This window comes from Trachypithecus francoisi, unplaced genomic scaffold (assembly GCF_009764315.1).
Source record: "Trachypithecus francoisi isolate TF-2019V2 unplaced genomic scaffold, Tfra_2.0 Lachesis_group0, whole genome shotgun sequence".
NCBI classification, from domain to species: Eukaryota; Metazoa; Chordata; class Mammalia; order Primates; family Cercopithecidae; genus Trachypithecus; species Trachypithecus francoisi.
The window spans coordinates 41,431,111-41,453,171 of record NW_022681453.1 but is presented as its reverse complement, the minus strand read 5'-3'; the positions used below and the strand labels follow the sequence as shown (position 1 = coordinate 41,453,171).

Below are 22,061 nucleotides of genomic sequence, written 5' to 3'. Positions count from 1 at the left end.
TGTAATCCCAGCTACTCAGGAGGCTGAGGCTGGAGAATGGCTTGAACCCAGGAGGCGGAGGATGCAGTGAGCCGAGATGGCGCCACTACACTCCAGTTTGGGCAACAGAGCGAGACTCAACTCAAAAAAAATACACAGATACACACACACAAAACCACACTGTATTTTAAAGAAAATAAATCATTTAGGAAGGTAGGCAAAAAGAGTGGGCAGTTATAATAAGGCAAAAAAATATATCAGATGTTAACAGCTGGCCAGGCATGGTGACACCTCTGTAACCCCTGTACTTCAAGAGGCCAACAAAGTGGACAGATCACTTCAGCTTAGAAGTTCAAGCTCAGGAGACCAGCCTAAAAACATGGTGAAACCCCATCTCTACAGAAAACACAAAAATTAGCCAGGCGTGGTGGCATGTGCCTGTAGTCCCAGCTACTTGGAAGGCTGAGGTGGGAGACAGTTTACTGTGAACCAGATTCTGCACTCCAACCAGGACAAAAGAGCAAGACTCTGTCTCAAAAATAAATAGATTTTAACAGTTTTATTGGGGGAAACAACAAAATTAACAAACTTAAGATACTCAAGGATAGAAAATGTGAACCAAAGACTTTATTTCCAGCCAAAGTGACCTTCAAGATTAAAGGGCACAGGCCAGCCACGATGGCTCATGCCTGTTATTCCAGCTCTTAGGGAGGCAGAGGTGGGAGGATAGCTTCAGCTCAGGGGTTTGAGACCTGCCTGGGCAATATAGTGAGACCTTGTGCTCCACAAAAAAGAATAAAAAAAAAAAGAAAAAGGAAAAAAAAAGAATAAAAGGCACAGACAACATACAAGACATATACATAAGAACTCCAGGCCAGGAGTGGTGGCTCATGCCTGTAATCCCAGCACTTTGGGAGGCCGAGACGGGCAGATCACTTCAAGTCCGAAGATTGAGGCCAACCTGGCCAACATGATGAAACCCCATCTCTACTAAAAATATAAACGTAAGCCCAGGCACAGTGGTTCATGCCTGTAATCCCAGCACTTTGGGAGGCCAAGGTAGGCACATCACCTGAGGTCAGTAGTTCGAGACCAGTCCGGCCAACATGGCGAAACCCCGTCCCAACTGAAAATACAAAAAAGTAGCCGTGCGTGGTGGCATGCACCTGTAATCCCAGCTACTCAGGAGGCTGTGGCAGAAAAATCACTTGAACCCAGGAGGTGGAGGTTGCAGTGAGTTGAGATCGTGCCACTGCACTCCAGTCTGGGCAACAGAGCAAGACTCTGTATCAAAAAAAAAAAAAAAATAGAACTCCATAAATACTGTTTCAGTTAGCCCCTTTTCAATAATCTATTAGAGAAGAAGCTTCATTCAGACAACCAAACTGACTAGAGACACAGACAATACAATGACATAAGGACTGACTGTATGCATGAGATATATACCTACTGTAAAACTAAGATTGACAGTTAAAAGAGAAAGTCGGCCGGGGGCAGTGGCTATGCCCCTAATCCCAGCACCTTGGGAGGCAGAGGTGGGGGGTGGGGGGAGGATCACTTGACACCAGGAGTTCCAGAATAGCCTGGTCAACGTGGGGAAACCCTATCTCTACTAAAAACACAAAAATTAGCCAGGCAATGGTGGCACGTGCCAGTAACCCCAGCTACTCGGGAGGCTGAGGCACAAGAATCGCTAGAACCCAGGAGGCAGAGGTTGCAGTGAGTTGTGATCGCACCACTGCACTCCAGCCTGGGCAATACAGTGAGACTCTGTCTCAAAAAAAACAACAGGGAAAGTTATATAACAGCAATATGCTCAGACAATGTAGACAGAAAAACTTTTAAATGGGGGATAGAAATAGAGAATATGTAAAAAAAAAAATTTAACATTCCTAGTAATTATATTCATGGCAGTAATATTTGTATTATTATTTTAGACTTTCTGATGTGTAATGTTGGTTACAGTCAGTAATTACAAGACATCCTGATTCTATCATCCCCTGCCTGCGTTCTTGAGAGAACAAGGATTTTTGGTATGCAAAAAGTTAAGTAAAAACCCTGGGCTGGGCGAAGTGGTTCACACCTGTAATCCTAGCACTTTGGGAGGTCAAGGTGGATGGTCATGAGGTCAGGAGATCAAGACCATCCTGGCTAACACGGTGAAATCCCATCTCTACTAAAAATACAAAAAAATTAGCCAGGCATGGTGGTGCATGCCTGTAATCCCAGCTACTCAGGAGGCTGAGGCAGGAAAATCACTTGAACCCAGGAGGCGGAGGTTGCAGTGAGCCAAGATCGTGCCACTGCACTCCAGCCTGGGTGACAGAGACTCCGTCACAAAAAAGAAAAAAGAAAAAAAAAGCCCTACCATGTTTACTGCAGCACTATTCACAACAGCCAAAACATGAAACCAATTCAGTGCAATGGCTCATGCCTTGTAATCTTAGCACTTTGGGAGGACTGCTTGAGGCCAGGAGTTGGAAATCAGCCTAGGCAACATAGCAAGACTTTGTCTCTACAAAAAAATTACAGATTAGCCAGGCATGGTGGCACGTACCCTATCTGTAAGTCCTAGCTATTCAGGAAGCTGATGCAAGAGGATCCCTTAAGCCTAAGAGTTTGAGGTTGCAGTGAGCTATGACTGAGTTGCTGCACTAAAGCCTGGGCGACAGCAAGACCTTGCCTCAAAAATACATTTTTTTTAAAAAAGGAACCAACCTGAGTTCCCATCAACAGATAAGAAAATATGGTATATTATTCAGCAGTAAAAAAGAATTAGATCCTGTCATTTGCAGCAACATGGATGCAACTGTAGGCCACTATGTTAACTGAAGTTAAGTCAAGCACAGAAGGACAAATATCACATTTTCACTTATGTGGGAGCTAAAACAGTGGATCTCAGGAAGATAAGAGTCTAAAGACTGGTGATTACTAGAGACTGAGCAAGGCACAGGAGAGATAAAAGGGGGAAAAAAGAATATATATGTATTTACTACCACCGAACTGTACTCTTAAAATGGTAAAGATGGGGCTGGGCATGGTGGCTCACACCTGTAATACCAACACTTCAGGAGGCCAATGGGGTGGATCACGAGGTCAAGAGATCAAGACCATCCTGTCCAACATGGTGAAACCCTGTCTCTACTAAAAATACAAAAATTAGCTGGGCGTGCCTGTAGTCCCAGCTACTTGGGAGGTTGAGGCAGGAGAATTGCTTGAACTCGGGAGGCGGGGGTTGAAGTGAGCTGAGATCGTGCCACTACACTCCAGCGTGGCGATAGAGCGAGACTCCATCTCAAAAAAAAAAAAAAGAAAACAAAAATGGTAAAGATGGTGAATTCTATAAGTGTGTGAGTGTGCATGTGTGTGTTTGAGACAGGGTCTTACTGTGTTGCCCAGACTGAGGTGCAGTGGTACAGTCATGGCTCACTGCAGCCTCAACCTCCCAGGCTCAGGTGATCCTCCTGCCTCCTCTTCCCAAGTAGCTGGGAGTAGCTGGGACTACAGGCGCATGCCACCACATTAGGCTAATGTTTTGTAGAGATGGGTTTCACCATGTTGCCCAGGCTGGTCTTGAACTCCTGGGCTCAAGTGACCCTGGGCCACCTGCCTCGGCCTCTCAAAGTTCTGAGACTACAGGCATGAATCACTGCACCTGGCCAGCAAATTATATATTTTACCTAAACAACAACAAAAAAATCATTTTTAAACGCTGTATTCCTGATTCTGAAATACAAGTCTTAGTATTTTATCTAGCTGAGTAATAATAAACATCTCTACCATCAGGATTGTAGTCTTGAAACACCATTTCCCACTAAAAGGCAGGTCTTCTTGAGAAATGTCTGATTCACATCTGGGGCAGGAAACGAGCCTGGAATATATTCTTATACCAGAAAATAAGGATACTATCAGGGACTACTAAAGTCATGTCAAAAGGACTCTGGAGCCAACTGGAAAAGGCTATACCACTGGCCAAATGGGAGACAACTTGACCATCAAAAAGGATAATAATTGCAACTCAAACCCATCAAATACATTTCAATCCATGACTGAAACGCATGAAATGTTTATATTCATGATTGAAACACACCATATGTTCCTGTTTATTCAGCGCATACTATATATTTAGCATGATGTCAGGAACCACGTTACCTTCAGAAGAGTGTTGCTCCAGAAAATGTCCCATTTTCAGGTGAAAGTAATCTTTGCAACATAAAAACAATTCTTTGAAGTGGCCAGAAACAATTCATTTGGGAATTAATTATTTTAGTTATATACATATATAATATAGTTTCCCTCTTCACATCAATTTAGTATGTCTTGGCATCTTTCCTAACTTCATACATCAGACGTTTACAGGTAATTTTAATAGACTAAGAAGTAAAATTGTTCAAATTTTTCCTACAACTTCCTCCATTGTAAAAGCCTACACTTAAAATTCTACCTCTCTAAAGCTAAAAACAAGCTTCAAAACAATTGTTTTTTGAAAAGAAAAATAAATGGCCCGGGGGGGGGGGTCACTGATTTTGATCCATAAACAGTTTCACATACTACTTCTGTTAATGCTTTCTTGCTATAACGCATCAGTGAAAATAAAAACAACTGTGAAATTTTTTTTTGACACAGGGTCTCACTCTGATACTCAGGCTGCAGGATAGTGGCCCCAACTATCATGGCTCACTGCAGCCTCAACTTCCCAGGTTCCAGCAATCCTCCCGCCTCAGCCTCTGGAGAATCTGGGACTACAGGCATGTACCAACACACCCAGGTAACTTTTAAATTTTTTGTCCTGAGCTCAAGTGATCCTCCGTTTCCCAAAGTGCTAAGATACAGGTATGAGCCACCACATCCGGTGGAAACGCTTATCTTAAGCAATGTACCCATCCTAAAACATCAGAAAAGTCTAAATTGCTGTTCTTTAAATTTTAATTATCTTGTTACAAACTCACATACTAGACAAAGCTTAGTTTAGCCATAAATGGGTAACAGAAATTCTGCAAATGTATCAAAGATATGCCATGTTGATAAAAAGAAATCAAAGCTTAAAGCTAAATGCATAAACACTGGCTATTTACATAATAAATTAAAAACTATTTTCCAAATTCCATTTAACATAAGAATCTAAGTATACCAATCATTTCAGTACAAAACATGCTTAGTGAATATATAAACACCTAATATGGGGTGGGGGATTGGGAATTTTAAGTCCTCTTCTACCAGGATAAAATAACTGTCCAAAATAAATCAGATAACTTCCCCAGGCACTTGGTGTTCCAGTAAGACAGGATATTAAAAAGCTATCTTTTAGAAGGTTTCAACTGGCCGGGCGCGGTGGCTCAAGCCTGTAATCCCAGCACTTTGGGAGGCCGAGACGGGCGGATCACGAGGTCAGGAGATCGAGACCATCCTGGCTAACACGGTGAAACCCCGTCTCTACTAAAAAATACAAAAAACAAGCCGGGCGCGGTGACGGGCGCCTGTAGTCCCAGCAACTTGGGAGGCTGAGGCAGGAGAATGGCTTAAACCCAGGAGGCGGAGCTTACAGTGAGCTGAGATCCGGCCACAGCACTCCAGCCTGGGCGGCAGAGCGAGACTCCGTCTCAAAAAAAAAAAAAAAAAAAAAAAAGAAGCTTTCAACTATTTATACATTTATAGGCAATGTATTTTATCATAAAGGGAAAGCAGTGTGTACAAACCTGATACACTGAATAAGAGGTTTTAAGCACTCATCTCCAAATAGTTTGATATAATCTTGTATATCAAAAAACAGCCAAAAGTAAAATGCTATTTGGCTTGACATTGTTGACAGGGCTAAGTCTGTGCCAACTAGCAGTTCAAGAGGAATATAGTGGCAGTCTAAGCATTTATGTTTTAGGGATTAATTTATTTTTGAAAGATGGCATATGGTCATTTTTAGGCTTATCTGTATAAGCATAAATTAACAGTTTTACATTGTTTTAAATCAAGATGTTCTGTATGAGACTATAATTCGAAGGTAAAAATGACTTCCGCCCCAGAAGCTCCCATTTTTTAATGTAATCAACAGAAATACAAGATTGAACACATCACAGTGACGTTCTCAAAATGACTGGTATATTTTAATAGAATACTAACGAGATTCAGCTTGCAGACATGACCATTAAATCAAGCACTGAGGCAGCAAAGGTTTTTTCCTTTCTAAAATTAGGCTGTTAAAAGGCTAGACTACAATCATAAGCAAATCTTGTGAGAAATGAACACTTGCTAATAATAAAGCCAGAGAAATTTTTTTTTTTTTTTTTTTTTTTTTTTTTTTTTTTTTTTTTTTTTTTTTTTTTGAGACGGAGTCTCGCGCTGTCACCCAGGCTGGAGTGCTGTGGCCGGATCTCAGCTCACTGCAAGCTCCGCCTCCCGGTTCACGCCATTCTCCTGCCTCAGCCTCCCGAGTAGCTGGGACTACAGGCGCCGCCACCTCGCCCGGCTAGTTTTTTGTAGTTTTTAGTAGAGACGGGGTTTCACCGTGTTAGTCAGGATGGTCTCGATCTCCTGACCTCGTGATCCGCCCGTCTCGGCCTCCCAAAGTGCTAGGATTACAGGCTTGAGCCACCGCGCCCGGCCTAAAGCCAGAGAAATTATACAATACTTGCTGAAAGCTACACTCATACTAGGCAGAAAACCCACATATTAACACTGAACCCACAGAAACCCACCCCTTTCCTGCTGCCCCAGCCCCCACCCAAAGACTACAAAAAGAAGTCATCAAAGATGCACTGTCCTCTACAAATAAACTTAGCCAGAGTGCCTCTACCACACAAACTGCAAAACAATGACCTGGAATGTTCCTTCTGAACACAGCCCTAACTTTATAGCGTAAGTTTCAGATTCAGAACATTTGGAAACGAGCTTAATAAAATGCTGAGCATATGTAACAAATCAGCTATCCTAAAAGTCTACAGGTCAGTCAAAACTGTAGCATTTGGAATTTGTCAGATAATCAGAGTCCTCAAGACGATAAATAGAAGTGACACTTCAAACACCTACATATGCAAATACGACAAAAAAGGGCTGGACACACGACAATATGAGAAAATACCACCAAGACTCTGAAACAGAATCAAAGCTACAAAATTCTAGAAATAAGCCTATTTGTTATGGCCAAAAAGGGTCATAATGGAATAGGCATTCTTCCTTTCTCTGGCTCGTTAAGACTAATACGTTCTCTAAGCGTGCCTAGCTGCAAAGACAATTTTAACATACACAAGTTTTTAAAATCCGTTACAGACCATTATACAGCAAATAAGTGTATACGTTCTTTAAATGTAAATTTATATATAAATTATTTAAATGACCAGGACTTCTACAATTTAGAATGAATTATTTATCCCAAAATACACTTTTTTCCCTTTCCTGAGCAATTCTGAATAATGCACTGGTCTATAACGACAAATGCATGCTTTCAACTTACATTGTTTCTCCAGTCTTGGCTACATGACAAAGAAACTGATCCAGGACAGGACAAACTTCCTTTTTCCCCCTCTTCTCAAAATCTAGATAAAGGAAGAAAAAAAAAGTTATCAGTTTTCTCAAAAGCCCTCTAAAAAACAAACTTTCCTCCCAGTCCTTTCCCTTAATAAGAATTAAACAAAAAATTTTAAAAAAGGCCTCTCAACTAAATAACCACCTCAACCCTCCAAGTTCTACTTCTAACATATCATCCTCTTTTACAGATAACAAGAATCCTCCTAAAGGGGGCACTCAACTTCACAAACCATTTTTAACGCAGTGCTTCTCTAAGTGTGGTCCGGGGGAACACCAGTATTATATTAAGCTGAGAATCCAGGGAAAATAAAAATCCCCAGGCCCCGACTCCCACCAATTGTTTATCTAAGTCCATAAATCTGCCTTTTTAAGAAACACCAACTACCCCAAGTAGCTGTCCCCAAATGATTCTGTATGTCAAAGAATAATTCTCAAAACGCTGAAATCTCTCTATTCGAAGTTTGAAAGCCACTGTTCTCAAGCCTGTTGCGTGGAAGGCGTGCAATCAAGTACAGTGAAGGCAACCACCTTGAAATTAGGGCGCGGAAGGATGACTTCAAAAGCCCTGAAAAAGGCATCCTGAGACAACCTAAAAGTTGCGATGCCACCCCCCTCTCCACCTCCCGCCCCCACCAACCTTTTACTCTTCCTCCCACCCCAACGCCTGGCGTGCGGGTGGCCTGGCGGAGAAAGGAGGATACCTGGGAGGGAGGAGTCTGCGGGTCCGCGACTCGACCCTCGAACGGGTGGTAGAAAGACTGGGCCCCCCGCAAGAGCTTCCCCGGCTCCCCTCCCCCAGCCCAGACGCCGGCGGCCGACACAAAGCCAGAGCGGGGCGGGAGGGAGCTGCCCACAGGGCTCCCCGCCCCTGGGGAGGTGGAGGGGGATGGGAGCCCGGGAAGCGCTCTCCCCACGCCGCGCCCGGCCCCAGCCCCGGCCCTCGGAACCATCCGCCCTGAAAGGAGAGACGAGCGAGCCGAACAAGGTGAGGGGGAATGGAGAGGGGGCAGCTACCCCCACCTTTCAGCGCCTCCTGGAGCCTCTCGACGTCCATGGCTTCCCGGAGTCCCTCACAGCCTCCGCCTCCCTCCGCGGATCTCTCGGGGACCGGAACGCCTCCCCCCACCCCCCCGACGCCCTCCCCCTCCCTCGCACACACTCCGGTACGCAGGCGACCGGGGGGGGGAACGAAGGGAGCCGGGGGAAGCGTGCGAGAGAGCGAGACCGACAGAGCGAGCACCTCCCCAAGCCGCTACCACCAACCCTCCAACATGGCGCCCGGCACGTCACCGCGCGCACGCTCCCTGCCGCCGTCCTCGCTCCCGCCGCGCGCCCCGGCCCGGAACCCAAGAGCGCGTGTGCGGCGGAGGCGTGACGCTGGGGCCCAGCGCCGCAGCCAGTCGCGGCTGTGTCCCGGCGGCTGCCGGAGCCCCGGCCCCGGGCCCAGCCTCCGCGGAGCTGAAGACTGAACGGTCAGGCGACGGGTTTGCAGGCGGACTCCTAGGCTTTGAACCCTGCCGTTTTTTGCTCTCTATGTGAACTTAAGCTATTTACTTCGTCTCTCTGAGCTTCATTTTCCCCATCTGTACAGTGAGAGCACTGGTACCGATACCCTATGCAGTTGCTGTGAGAATTCAGTGTGTACACTTCACGTTCAGAATGCGCCTAAAAAATGTTCAGCGAGGCCGGGCAGGGGGTTCACGTCGGTGATCCCAACACTTAAGGAGGGAGGCCGAGGCGAGAGGATCGCTTTAGCCCAGAAGATCGAGACCAGCCTGGGCAACAAAGTGAGCCCGCCCCCGCGCCCTTCTCTATTTAAAAATAAATACAGGCCGGGCGCGGTGACTCAAGCCTGTGATCCCAGCACTTTGGAAGGCTGGGGCGGGCGGAGCACCTGAAGTCAGGCGTTGAAGACCAGGCCAACATTGGCGAAACCCGGTCTCTACTAAAACTACAAAATTTAGCGAGCGTGGTCGCGCGTGCCTGTAATCCCAGTCACTCGGGAGGCTAAGGCACGAGAATCGCTTGAACCCAGGAGGCGGAGGTAGAAGTGAGCCAAGATCGCGCCACTGCACTCCAGCCTAGGCGACAAAGCGAGACTCTGGGTCAAAAAATAATAATAAAATTAAAAATACATACATACGCCCAGCATTACTAATAATCCTAACAAGATACCTCCCTGCTTAACCCAACGTTCGTTCTTCACTGGCCCCACCTGTGGCAAGAAGTAATGTGTACAGCAAAGTGATTAAGAGCTCAAGGTTTGGAATCAATATTCAAATCCCAACTCAACTACTTACTCCTTTTGTGGCCCCGAAGTAGTTACCTAAACTCAGGCAGCTTCAGGGTTCTTATTTATAAAATGGGGGTTGTAAAACGGCCAAGAGGATTGAGTGAAATGGCGAATGTGAAACATTTGGCACAGTGCGTGAAACCTGGAACACTCAGCGTGGCTGCGGTTTTTATTACCACTGTGATCATTATTACATTACATAATCACCCAGGAAGTAGGAGAGGGTGGAAACCTCAGAAGTCCTCTTCAGCCTTGACATGTTACAAATGGGAAAGCTGTGTCATAGAGAGCAAGTCTGGGGAGACAGAACTAGAACCCAGAACCCAAAACACCTGGCTCCCAGCCAGTGCGTGGACATTTTTATACTCTTTATCTGTGAGCCTTTGAAAGAAAAGGTACTGCCCGGGCTCCGTGGCTCACACCTGTAATCCCAACACCTCGGGAGTCTGAGGTGGGCGGATCACCTGAGGTCAGGAGTTTGATACCAGCCGGGCCAACATGGCAAAACCCTGTCTCTGCTAAAAATAAAAATAAAAAATAAAAATAAAAATAAAAAAAGCTGGGCGTGGTGGCAGGCACCTGTAATCATAACTACTCGGGAGGCTGAGGCAGGAGACTCCCTTGAACCCGAGAGGCTGAGGTTGCAGTGAGCCAAGATAGCACCACTGTACTCCTGCCTGGGCACAACAGAGTGAGACTCCGTCTCAAAAAAAAAAAAAAAGAAAGAAAGAAAAGAAAAGGTACTAAATTGTTCCACCTCCTCTTCCAAAAACCCAGCCAGCACAAAGTCATGGAAGGAAGGAGGGGAAGAGAAGGACTGAGAGAGGGAGGGAAGAAGGTTATTGTTTAGTCTAAGAAGATGCAAGTTTGGACACAGTCATTACACTGTTGACCCTCTTAAAAGAGAGTGGGTCTGACCCTGATCCTAGGTGGTAGACGTAGGCAAAAGACACACCCAAAATAGGTCTCTTAAGTTGTGCCATCAGAGAACCAGTCCCCTGTGTTTTTAGACCTCATTGTTCAGAGGATCTAGCTCAATTACAAATATCCTTGCAGAGAAAGGGAATAGGGTAGCATCATCAAGCACTTGGCCAGCACTTACCAGGCACCAGGTTTAGTTTATCCAGGTCCCTTGCAGTCTGAAGGGCCTACTGCCTACATGGCAAAGCTTAGCCTCCCCTTCTGTCTGCCACTCTACTATTCAGAAGGGTCTCTTTTTTTTTTTTTTTTTTTTTTTTTTTTTTTTTTTTTTTTTTTTTTTTTTTGAGACGGAGTCTCGCTCTGCCGCCCAGGCTGGAGTGCAGTGGCCGGATCTCAGCTCACTGCAAGCTCTGCCTCCTGGGTTTAGGCCATTCTCCTGCCTCAGCCTCCCGAGTAGCTGGGACTACAGGCGGCCGCCACGTCGCCCAGCTAGTTTTTTGTATTTTTAGTAGAGACGGGGTTTCACCATGTTAGCCAGGATGGTCTCGATCTCCTGACCTCCTGATCCGCCCGTCTTGGCCTCCCAAAGTGCTGGGATTACAGGCTTGAGCCACCGCGCCCGGCCATATTCAGAAGGGTCTCTTACTGTAAGAGCTGTGCTGTACCGTAGATATTAGCCATGTGTGAATATTGAAATTTAATTAAATAAAATTTAAAATTCAGTTCCTGAGTTCTTCAATAAAAATCCAATTTTTTTTTTTCTTTTTTGAGACAGAGTCTCACTCTGCCATCCAGGCTGGAGTGCAGTGGTGTGATCTCAGCTCACTGCAACCTCTGCCTCCTGGGTTCAAGTAGTTCCCTGCCTCAGCCTCCCGAGTAGTTGGGATTACAGGTATCAGTCACTACGCTCGGGTAATTTTTGTATTTTTAGTAGAGACAGGGTTTCACCATATTGTCCAGGCTGGTGTTGAACTCTGGACCTCGTGATCCACTCGCCTCGGCCTCCCAAAGTGCTGGGATTACAGGCGTGAGCCACTGCACCCAGCCTAAAAATCCAATTCTTCAGTCACAGCAGCCACATTTTGAGCACATTAAGTGCTCAATAGCTACATGTGGCTAGTGGCCCCTGTATTGGATAGTTCAGATAAAGAAAATTTCATTATTGCAAAAAGTTCTATTGGAACTTTCTGTTGGAGAACACGTTATGCTAATTTCTAACACTTTGTTTTGTCCCTTTCATTGCTGTCAGCTTAACTGAATTTCTTATGGTTTTTCAGATCTCACATGGTCTTCAGATAATCAAGGCCTGTGCCCCTCTGGCCAGCTCCTCCTCTCTAATTTACTTTGCTATGTTCGTCTGCAAATTCAGATCTCTACTTAAACACCACTTCCTCTGGTATACTTTCCACAATTCCCTTAGGCTGTCATTGCTGTGTGCACTTTGTCGCCCGTCATAGACCTTATCCAGTGTCTGGAAGTCAAGATTGCAAGGGGAGAAGAGGCAAAAGATGAGGCTGAAGAAATAACTTCGTTTGGTTCATTCCTTCTTCCTTGAATTCTTCTCCAGCAGGCCTGTATTGCAGTATCTGCAATTACTAGAGCCTCCTACTGGTGGGGCATGGTGGCTCACACCTGTATTCTCGGCACTCTGGGAGGCCAAGGCTGGAGGATCACTTGAGACCAGCCTAGCAACATGTCTCTACAAAAAATAAAAAATTACCAGGCGTAGTGGCGCACACCTGTAGTCCTAGCTACTCGGGAGGCTAGGAGGACTACTTGAGCCCAGGAATTTAAGGCTGCAGTGAGCCGGCATCATGCCACTGTAATCCATCCTGGGCCACAAACATAGTGAGACCCTGACTCAGAAATAAAAAATAAAAGTAAAAAGCCTCCTACTGATGCCAATTTCCTGGGAAGAAAACAGAGTACAAATGTGGCAGCCAGCCCCCACAATTACCCCTCATGATCCTCACGTGCTGAGATTCATGCCCTAGTATAATCTGGCACATTGAATCAGAGCTGATTTGTGAAGGCCCTAGGACTTCTGCCTTGGCCTCTTGAATTGGTGAATGGGGCCTCCATGGGGGAAGCCAGCTGCCATGTCATGAGAACATTAGACAGTCTTGTGGAAAGGCCCCACAGAGAGAAAACCTGTCCTTGGAGGTGGATCCTCCAACCTCAGGAATTCCTTCAGGTAACTGCAGCCCCAACTGACATCTGGATCACAACCTTAGCAGACATCCTACACTAGAGCGGCCCATCTAAGTCACTTCCCAGTACCTGATCCACAGAAACTGTAAAAAGTGACAATGTCTATAACTCTTCTAAGCCTCTAAATTTTAGAAACTAATGCAAGAAATAAGAAATTTAATAGTAACAGCCAATATTTATTAAATACTTTCATGTGTCTGGCATTCTCCTAAGCAGTTTACAAAACTATCAAAAAGTTTCTCCTAAGCAGTTTACAAAAGTATTTAATTGAATCCTCACAAAATCCTATGAGGATCCTCCTCACTTAACAGAAAAGAAAACTGAAATATAGAGCCCCGGCGCATTGGCTGACGCCTGTAATTCCAGCACTTTGAAAGGCCGAGGCGGGTGGATCACCTGAGGGCAGAAGCTGGAGACCAGCCTGGCCACCATGATGAAACCCCATCTCTACTAAAAATGCAAAAATTAGCTGGGCGTGGTGGCGGGAGCCTGTAATCCCAGCTACTTGGGAGGCTGAGGCAGGAGAATTGCTTGAACCCAAAAGGGAGGGCTTGCAGTGAGCCGAGATCGTGCCACTGCACTCCAGCCTGGGTAACAAGAGCAAAACTCCATCTTGAAAGAAAGAAAGAAAAAGAACCTAGACTGGCTTCAAAGCCCCCAAACACTTCCTTGTCCTCAAGAAGTTTGCAAAATTCTAGCAAAGATAAGATGTAAGTGTAGGCCCTCATGCAAGGTAGAAAGCAAGGCCGTATATCAGATATTTAGAGGCCTGCAAAATTTCTTCGAGGAAGAGATGGAAGCTGCTTTTTAGAAAGGGTCTCGCTTAAAGACCAGAAAAGATTTGTACTGAGACAGAAGAGCCCTCCAGGCAGAGGGAATATTAACAAGGTAAACAGTCTGTGAGGCTCTCCAAGGTGCTGGGGAAAAGTTGGTGCATAGTCTCTCTTTCCCCCACGGAGCCCATAGTCTAGTGGGGAGGTGGACCTTAAATAAATACGAACATTCAGGAAGACTGGCAAGATGAAGGCCCATGTTCTGGGTGTGCACAAGAGGGAAAAGGCCTGAACATGGAGGAGACACAGAGTAGGCTGTAGAACACGGAGAAAGAAAGAGATGGGAGGGAGAAAATAACCAGAACTATGTCAGAGAACATGTGGGTGGATCTTTTTTTAACCCCAGGGAAAAGTACTGGAGCTTGGCTGTCCTTCTGAGATGGGTCTGTGGGAAGGGACAAGAAGAGATTGAAGAAAAATCTAGAAAAACCAATATCCAGTCTAAACGAGCTGGAGAACAGAGGACAGATTGGGTTACAATACCACTACACAAAGCTTTAGATGTTCTTTGATTCTCTTGGCTTTTTATTCATACCCTGAAGTCCTCATTTGTATACATAATGGGTACCAAATAAAGTTGGGATACGAAGATAGACTAAACTGAATACACTTTTCTAAACAAGTACGAGGGCAGTTTCACAAACCATCAGGCTTCACTTTTTTCCCAGAGACTTTCCACTTTTTTAGTGGAAACAAGGGTAACAAAGGGTCTACGCAAAAAACTCTGGGTTGTTTTCTCTGGTGTCACCACAGGTATGATGGCTGCTGGTGGCCATGTTGGGTGTAAGAGCAGTGTCAAAGGAGGGAACTGGCAGAGTGAAGCTGCCTAGGTGGCCATCTTGATTAGGTCTGACTGTAATAGTGGAAGTTGGCTTCAGGCTGTGTGAAAGAAAATGGGAATTTATGAGGAGAGTAGGGTATTCCACAGATAAAGGATGCTCACTGAACCCAACAGCCATTCTCCAACTCTGCACACTTTCTCTCTCTGTCTCTCTCTCCCTTTCTCCACACCCACACCGACACATCCTATAGGTTCTGTTTCTTGGGAGAACCCTGACTAATACATATACAGTCATGTGTCACTTAATAACAGAGATAGATTCTGAGAAATGTGCTGCTGGGCAATTTCATTGTTGCGCAAGCATCGTAGAGTGTACTTACGCAAACCTAGATGGTATAACCTCCTACACACCTAGGCTGTGGTACTTTCTATTGCTTCTAGGCTACAAAGCAATACAGCATGTTACTGTCCTGAATACTGCAGGCAATTGTAACACAATGGTAAATGTTTGTTTATCTAAACATACCTAAACATAGAAAAGGCATAGTAAAAATACAGTATTATAATCTTATGAGACCATTGTCATGTATGTGATCTGTCCGACTGAAACATTATTATGTGGTGCATGACTGTATATACACACACACGTATATTCAATAATTGAATATGATAAAATTGAATAGTGTATTAAGAGAAAAAGGTCTAAAATCAGATACCTAGTTTAATTCCTGGCTTATTACTTCCTAGCTGTTTGAACTCAGATGAATGATTGATATCAAAATGCCTTAGTTTCCTTATGTCTAAATTGAAGTTAATAGTGGTGACTTACTCATTGGTTTGCTGAGAGAATTAAGCCAGTGATCTGACTCAATCAATGTTAGGTATTGTTCTTACTTACATAGGTTAAGAATTACAAAAATAATCTTTATGGTTTTTCTTTCTCTTTTGAAATGATTTCAAACTCACATAAAAGTTGCAAGTACAGGCCAGGCGTGGTGACTCAAGCCTGTAATCCCAGCACTTCGGGAGGCTGAGGCAGGCAGATCACTTGAGGTCAGGAGTTCAAGACCAGCCTGGCCAACATGGTGAAACCCTGTCTCTACTAAAAATACAAAAAATTCACCAGGCATGGTAGCACACACCTGTAGTCCCAGCTACTTGGGAGGCTGAGGCAGGAGAATCGCTTGAACCCAGGTGCTGGAGGTTGCAGTGAGTCAAGATCTTGCCACTGCACTCCAGCCTGGGTGATAGAGCAAAACTCCATCTCAAAACCAACTAACAAACAAACATGTTGCAAGTGCGAAAAAGAAAATGAACATTTTTTTTCCTGAACTATTTGAGAGTAAGTTGCTGAAGAGATACTCCCAACCCCCTGAAAACTTTAGTATATAATTGCTAAACATAATTGTATACCAAGTATTATTATACAACAATTGAGGCCAGGTGTGGTGGCTCACTCCTGTAATCCCAGCACTTTGGGAGGCCGAGGCGGGAGGATCACGAGGTCAGGAGATCGAGACCATCCTGGCTAATACGGTGAAACCCCATCTCTACTAAAAATACAAAAAATTAGCCGGGCGTGGTGGTGGGCACCTGTGGTCCTAGCTACTTGGGAGGATGAGGCAGGAGAATGGCATGAACCCAAGAGGTGGAGCTTGCTGTGAGCAGAGATTGCACCACTGCACACCAGCCTGGGTGACAGAGCGAGACTCCATCTCAAAAAAAAAAAAAAAAGAAAAGAAAAGAAATATATGTAGCTTACTCTATTTCAATTATATCTTAAAAGAGTTGTACAAAAATATTGACTCCCTAAACACAAGTCAGAAATTTAAAAAAATTTAGTTTAGCATACAACGCATTTAAAGTACATACCTTAAAAGGGGAAATAGGGATAATAAAAGCATTGGGGGATTTTTGGAGTTAAAAATAAATCACCCAACTATGTTATCATTCATAATAAAATTAAAGTAATAGCCATGCTACCAACTGGAGGAGAAATGTTATAAACTTTGAATATGTAACATCATAATAGCTAGTAAAATCCGATGACAGAAGAATGAGAGAATGTATAAGAATGCTAAATTCTAAATACTTTGTGCAGAGTTAATTCAAACTTTCCAAAATAAAAACAGATATTGGCTGGGCACTGTGGTTCATGCCTGTAATCCCAGCACTTTGGAAGGCCGAGGTGGATGGATCACTTGAGGTCAGGAGTTTGAGACCAGCCTGGCCAACATAGTGAAACCCTGTCTCTTCTAAAAATACAAAAACTAGCCAGGCATAGTGGTAGACACATGTAATCCCACCTACTCGGGAGGCTGAGGCAGCAGAATCACTTGAACCCAGGAGACGGAGGTTGCAGTGAGCTGAGATCGTGCCATTGCACTCCAGCCTGGGCGACAGAGCAAAAGCTCCATCTCAAATAAATAAATAAATAAAAATAAAAATAGAAACAGAGATGAAGGGCCAGGCACAGTAGCTCATGCCTGTAATCCCAGCACTTTGGGAGGCCAAGGTGGGCAGATCACCTAAGGTCAGGAGTTCGAGACCAGCCTGGCCAACATGGTGAAACCCCATCTCTACTAAAAATACAAAAATTAGCCTGGTGTAGTGGCTCACACCTGTAGTCCCAGCTACTTGGGAGGCTGAGGCAGGAGACTCGCTTGAACCTGGGAGGTGGAGGTTGCAGTGAGCTGAGATCATACCACTGCACTCCAGCCTGGGCAACAGAGTGAGACTTGGTCTCAAAAACAAAACAAAACAACAACAACAACAAAAAAAACAGAAACAGACATGAAGAAGGCGTAGAGTGGGGAGGAGGATAATTATTCTTACAGTTAGTAAACTTAGATACAATATAGGTATTATTATTTAAATTCTTTTTTTGTTTGTTTTTGAGACTGAGTTTCACTCTGTGGCCCAGGCTGGAGTACAGTGGTGGGATCTTAGCTCACTGCAATCTCCGCCTCCCGGGTTCAAGAGATTCTCCTGCCTCAGCCTCCCAAGTAGCAGGGATTACAGGCGGGTGCCACCATGCCCAGCTAATTTTTGTGTTTTTAGTAGAAATGGGAGTTTCACCATGTTGGCCAGGCTGGCCTCAAACTCCTGACCTCAGTTGATCCTCCCACCTTGGCCTCCCAAAGTGCTGGGATTACAGGCATGAGCCATCTGCACCTGGCCAAAATTCCATTTTTTATTCACATGAAAAAAATTACCAATTGCAAATGACAAAACAAATATTTGCATTCAAGTGGTCTATTTGGGGGCCAAATCCAAGGAAATACTGGTAGAAGTGGGGAAGTGAGATAGGGATGGCAAGAAGGCCAATAAATAATATATATTATTAAGGAAGTTACTACTGTGGGCAGTTTGAGCTTCTTCACACTGGGAAATTCTGGGACACAATTATGGAACAGACCAGAGTTACCTTCCAGAGAAGATAAGGAGCTGAGGTATTTATCTACCTCAACTCCTGTCAGTCAGCGATTGTTACTACTCCCAGAGGTGTTAATTTCCCAACACTTTGAGCCTTTCTGTAGGTAAGCAGAGCAGGCTGCAGTGGCAAAAGGGAGCCTTCAGACAGAGGCACAGGTTGGGAATCAGAATTTGAACTGGCATGCATGGAAATAATGTATGTTAAGGAAATAAGATAGGGCATGCTATGCTGGTCATCTATTATATGCCAGAAATTGTGGGTTCTAAATAGGCAGATGGCAACCTTTGGAAGCTTAAATTCCAACACGCAGTACACCAACTATTTTCTTAATTATTGACTTTATTTGAATTTCCTCTCATTTGAGCACATATTGGTTTTATGTTTTAAAAGCACAATACACATACAAACAATAGAATATCAGAGAAGCTGTTATAAACAATGATCAAGTTTTAAACATTTAGTATTTTTTTAAGCTAGTATCAGTCCTTTTACTTTTCTTTCAACTGTGTGCTTGCAATCTTTTCTTTTCTTTTTTTGAGATGGAGTTTCACTCTGTCACCCAGGCTGTTGTGCAGTGACGCAATCTCGGCTCACTGCAACCTCTACCTCCTGGGTTCAAGCAATTCTCCTGCCTCAGCCTCCCGAGTGACTGAGATTACAGGTGCCCGCCATCACTTCTGGCTAAATTTTTTTTTTGTAATTTTAGTAGAGACTGGTATTCTGCCATGTTGGCTAGGCTGTTCTTAAACTCCTGACCTCAGGTGATCTGCCCGCTTTGGCCTCCTGGAGTGCTGGGATGGATACAGGCGTGAGCTACTGCACGTGGCTGCTTACAATCTTTCCTAATAACAATAATTTAGAAGAATTCAATTTCCTAATATGACATTTAGATTTGCATTGTCACTTGATCCAGAATAGCAATCCTGAAAAAAGAAATGCTATTGTTTTGATAAACTCTAAGTGCTCCATAATGAGACAGGCATAGGTGTTCCCAGGTGTCTCTTTATAGTTATAGCCTATATGTCATATACATGACATAGAGCCTATATGAGTATAGTGGATACATCAACATTTATGATTTTGACTATCACCTCTGGGAGTCTATGGGGACTGTGGAACTGAGGAATTGTTAAAGTACTCTTGTCCAACAGATCAGATTTATGATAAGGAACCACCCCCTCCCAAATCATTCATTCATTTTAGATTACTGAATTGTTTCTGGTATGAGGGGTTTATTTGGTTAATGATAGTTTTCAATGAGGGGAAAAAGATATAGTTGTCTTAAGACAAACACCAGGAGAACAATTTTCTTGATATTTTGACCCAGGTTGGCAATACCATTTTTCATCTGAACATGAAGACAAGGTATTTTTCCAAAGATGGAATGATTCTATTAAAATGACATGAAAATTTTATGGCTGGAATCCTAGAAGGATGTGTGGTTTTCAATAAAATATTAATGAAAAAAGCATTGTTAAAATGATACATTTCCCTTGGTATCATTTGAGCCTTTGAATATAGAGCTATGTCTGGATTTTTCACTTACACAAGACCTTTTTTCTCTCTGTACTAGTTTGAGTTGTGTTTGCTGTCACTTACAATTTAAACAGTTTTAATGACTAAAGAAATTGGTACCAGGAGTGGGGTGGTTTCCAGGTAGCCAAAATCCTACAAATATCTACTACAGAGCTATAAAAAACAGATTATGGAAATAGCATTTACATAATAAGGAACTTTAACCTCATCTGACCTAACCATGTCATTTTATGAATAAGTAAATAAACAATCAATCAATACATTATCTCTCTTTTTTTTTAGGGGCAAGGTCTTGTTCTCTCACCCAGGTGGGAGTATAGCGGTACAATTATAGCTCATTACAGCCTTGACCTCCTGGGTTCAAGTGATTCTCCTGACTCAGCCTTCCAAGTAGCCAGGACTACAGGCATGCACCATCACTCCCAGCAAACTGAAGTTTTTTTTTGTTGTTTTTTTTTTGAGATGGGATCTTGCCATGTTGCCCAGGCTGGTCTTGAACTCCTGGCCTCATGATCCTCCTGCCTACCCTCCCAAGGTACTGGCATTACAGGCATCAGGCAGCACACCTGGCCTCAATATACTTTCACTGACTGAAACTTTATTTATGTAAGACAGAGTCTCGCTCTGTTGCCCAGGCTGGAGTGCATCTGGCCTCAATATACTTTAACTGAATGAGACTTTATTTATTTATTTATTTATGTAAGACAGGGTCTCACTCTGTTGCCCAAGCTGGAGTGCAGTGGTGCAATCTCGGCTCACTGCAACCACTACTTCCTGGTTCAAGCAATTCTCCCACCTCAGTTTCCCAAGTAGCTAGGCCTACAGGTGTGCACCACCATGCCCAGGTAATTTTTGTATTTATAGTAGAGACGGGATTTCACTCCCAAAGTGCTGGGATTACAGGTGTGAGCCACCATGCCTGGCCAAGACTTGATAGGATTGGTTATTATATCCCAGCACCAACATTTACAGGAAAAGTGGTTTCTGAGAACACTCAAAATCAATACAGGGTAACAGGGTATTGTGAAGCTTTGCCAATAGGAATTGGTCCCAATTCATGATGCAGATGAATAATTTCATTTATTTATTCTTTAGTGTTTTTTTGTTTTTTGTTTTTTGTTTTTTTTCTGAGATGGAGTTTCGTTCTTGTCACTCAGGCTGGAGTGCAATAGCATGATCTTGGCTCACTGCAACCTCTGCCTCCCCGGTTCAAGTGATACTCCTGCCTTGGCCTCCTGAGTAGGGAGGATTACAGGTGCCCATCACCAAGCCCAGCTAATTTTTTTTTTTTTTTTTGAGGCGGAATCTCACTCTGTCACCCAGGCTGGAGTGCAGTGGTAAGATCTCGGCTCACTGCAACCTCCACCTTCCAGGTTCAAGCAATTCTCCTGCCTCAGCCTCCCGAGTAGCTGGGATTATAGGCGCGTGCCACCACGCCTGGCTAATTTTTTGTATTTTTAGTAGAGACGGGGTTTCACCATGTTAGCCAGGATGATCTCAATCTCCTGACCTCGTGATCCACCTGCCACGGCCTCCCAAAGTGCGGGGATTACAGGCATGAGCCACCGCGCCCGGCCTAATTTTTGTATTTTTAGTAGAGGCAGGGTTTTGCCAGGTTAGCCAGGCTACTCTCAAACTGCTGACTTCAGGTGATCTGCCTGCCTCGGCCTCCCAAAGTGCTGGGATTACAGGCGTGAGCCACCGCACCCGGCCCTTAAATATTTTTTCGGCATGAGAAATGTGTTAGCCATTGAGTTGATGATGGGCATAGAGCAGAGAACAAGATCAGCAAGGACCATATCCTTAAGGAACTATGTGTCTACTGGGGCAGGTATTCAATAAACTAATAATTTCATACAAATAAGTATTATTATTGTTATAGTAGATAATGCTAATTAAAAAGTGCAGGGTGATATGAGTCAATATAAAAGGAGGACCTGCCCTTATATGGCATAATAAGGTGGTTTCCAGGAGGAAACGGCATTTAAATTCAGACCTGAAGGATAGTGGAAATTTGCCAGGTGAAAGAAGGTGCGAGGCAAGGTGTAGGATTCCAGGTACATACAAAACCCCCGTGGGAGGAAAAAAGCTTGAATACTTAAAGAGAAAACAAACCAGCATAAATGGAAATTAGTGTTGTGGGGGAGAGTAACTCAAGATGAGAATAGGGAGATAGGAGATAGATTATACTCCTATAATAGGAGATAGATAGGAACTTTCTGAGACTTTTGTTTTTTTTTTTTTGAGACGGAGTCTCGCTCTGTTGCCCAGGCTGGAGTGCAGTGGCGCATCTCAGCTCACTGCAAGCTCCGCCTCCCGGGTTCATGTCATTCTCCTACCTCAGCCTCCCCAGTAGCTGGAACTACAGGCGCCCGCCACCACGCCCGGCTAATTTTTTTTGTATTTTTAGTAGAGATGGGGTTTCACCATGTTAGCCAGGATGGTCACGATCTCCTGACCTCGTGATCCACCCGCCTTGGACTCCCAAAGTGCTGGGATTACAGGCATGAGCCATCACGCCCAGCCTTGTTTTGTTTTTGTTTTGTTTTGTTT

General features: G+C 44.2%; 1 protein-coding gene and 1 long non-coding RNA gene across 5 annotated transcripts in view; one reads left to right on the top strand and one right to left on the bottom strand.

Moving 5' to 3' along the window:
• The window catches only part of PPP4R2 (protein phosphatase 4 regulatory subunit 2), a 74,321-nt gene extending 65,522 nt beyond the window's left edge, over positions 1-8,799 (bottom strand). Inside the window, exons 1-2 of one of the 4 annotated variants that reach the window (XM_033210466.1) lie at positions 8,518-8,799; positions 7,424-7,505 (exon numbers count right to left, since the gene is read on the bottom strand). In XM_033210466.1, coding sequence (XP_033066357.1) covers positions 7,424-7,505; positions 8,518-8,551 — 116 coding nt within the window. In that variant the 5' untranslated portion in view covers positions 8,552-8,799. The other 3 variants (XM_033210464.1, XM_033210467.1, XM_033210465.1) reach the window with 3 other exon arrangements.
• Positions 8,800-8,844: 45 nt separating this feature from the next.
• Positions 8,845-15,621, top strand: LOC117083147. Its single transcript, XR_004436970.1, has 2 exons — positions 8,845-9,396; positions 15,590-15,621. It is a non-coding gene; the product is annotated as an uncharacterized LOC117083147 (long non-coding RNA).
• The last annotated feature ends 6,440 nt before the right edge of the window (positions 15,622-22,061 follow it).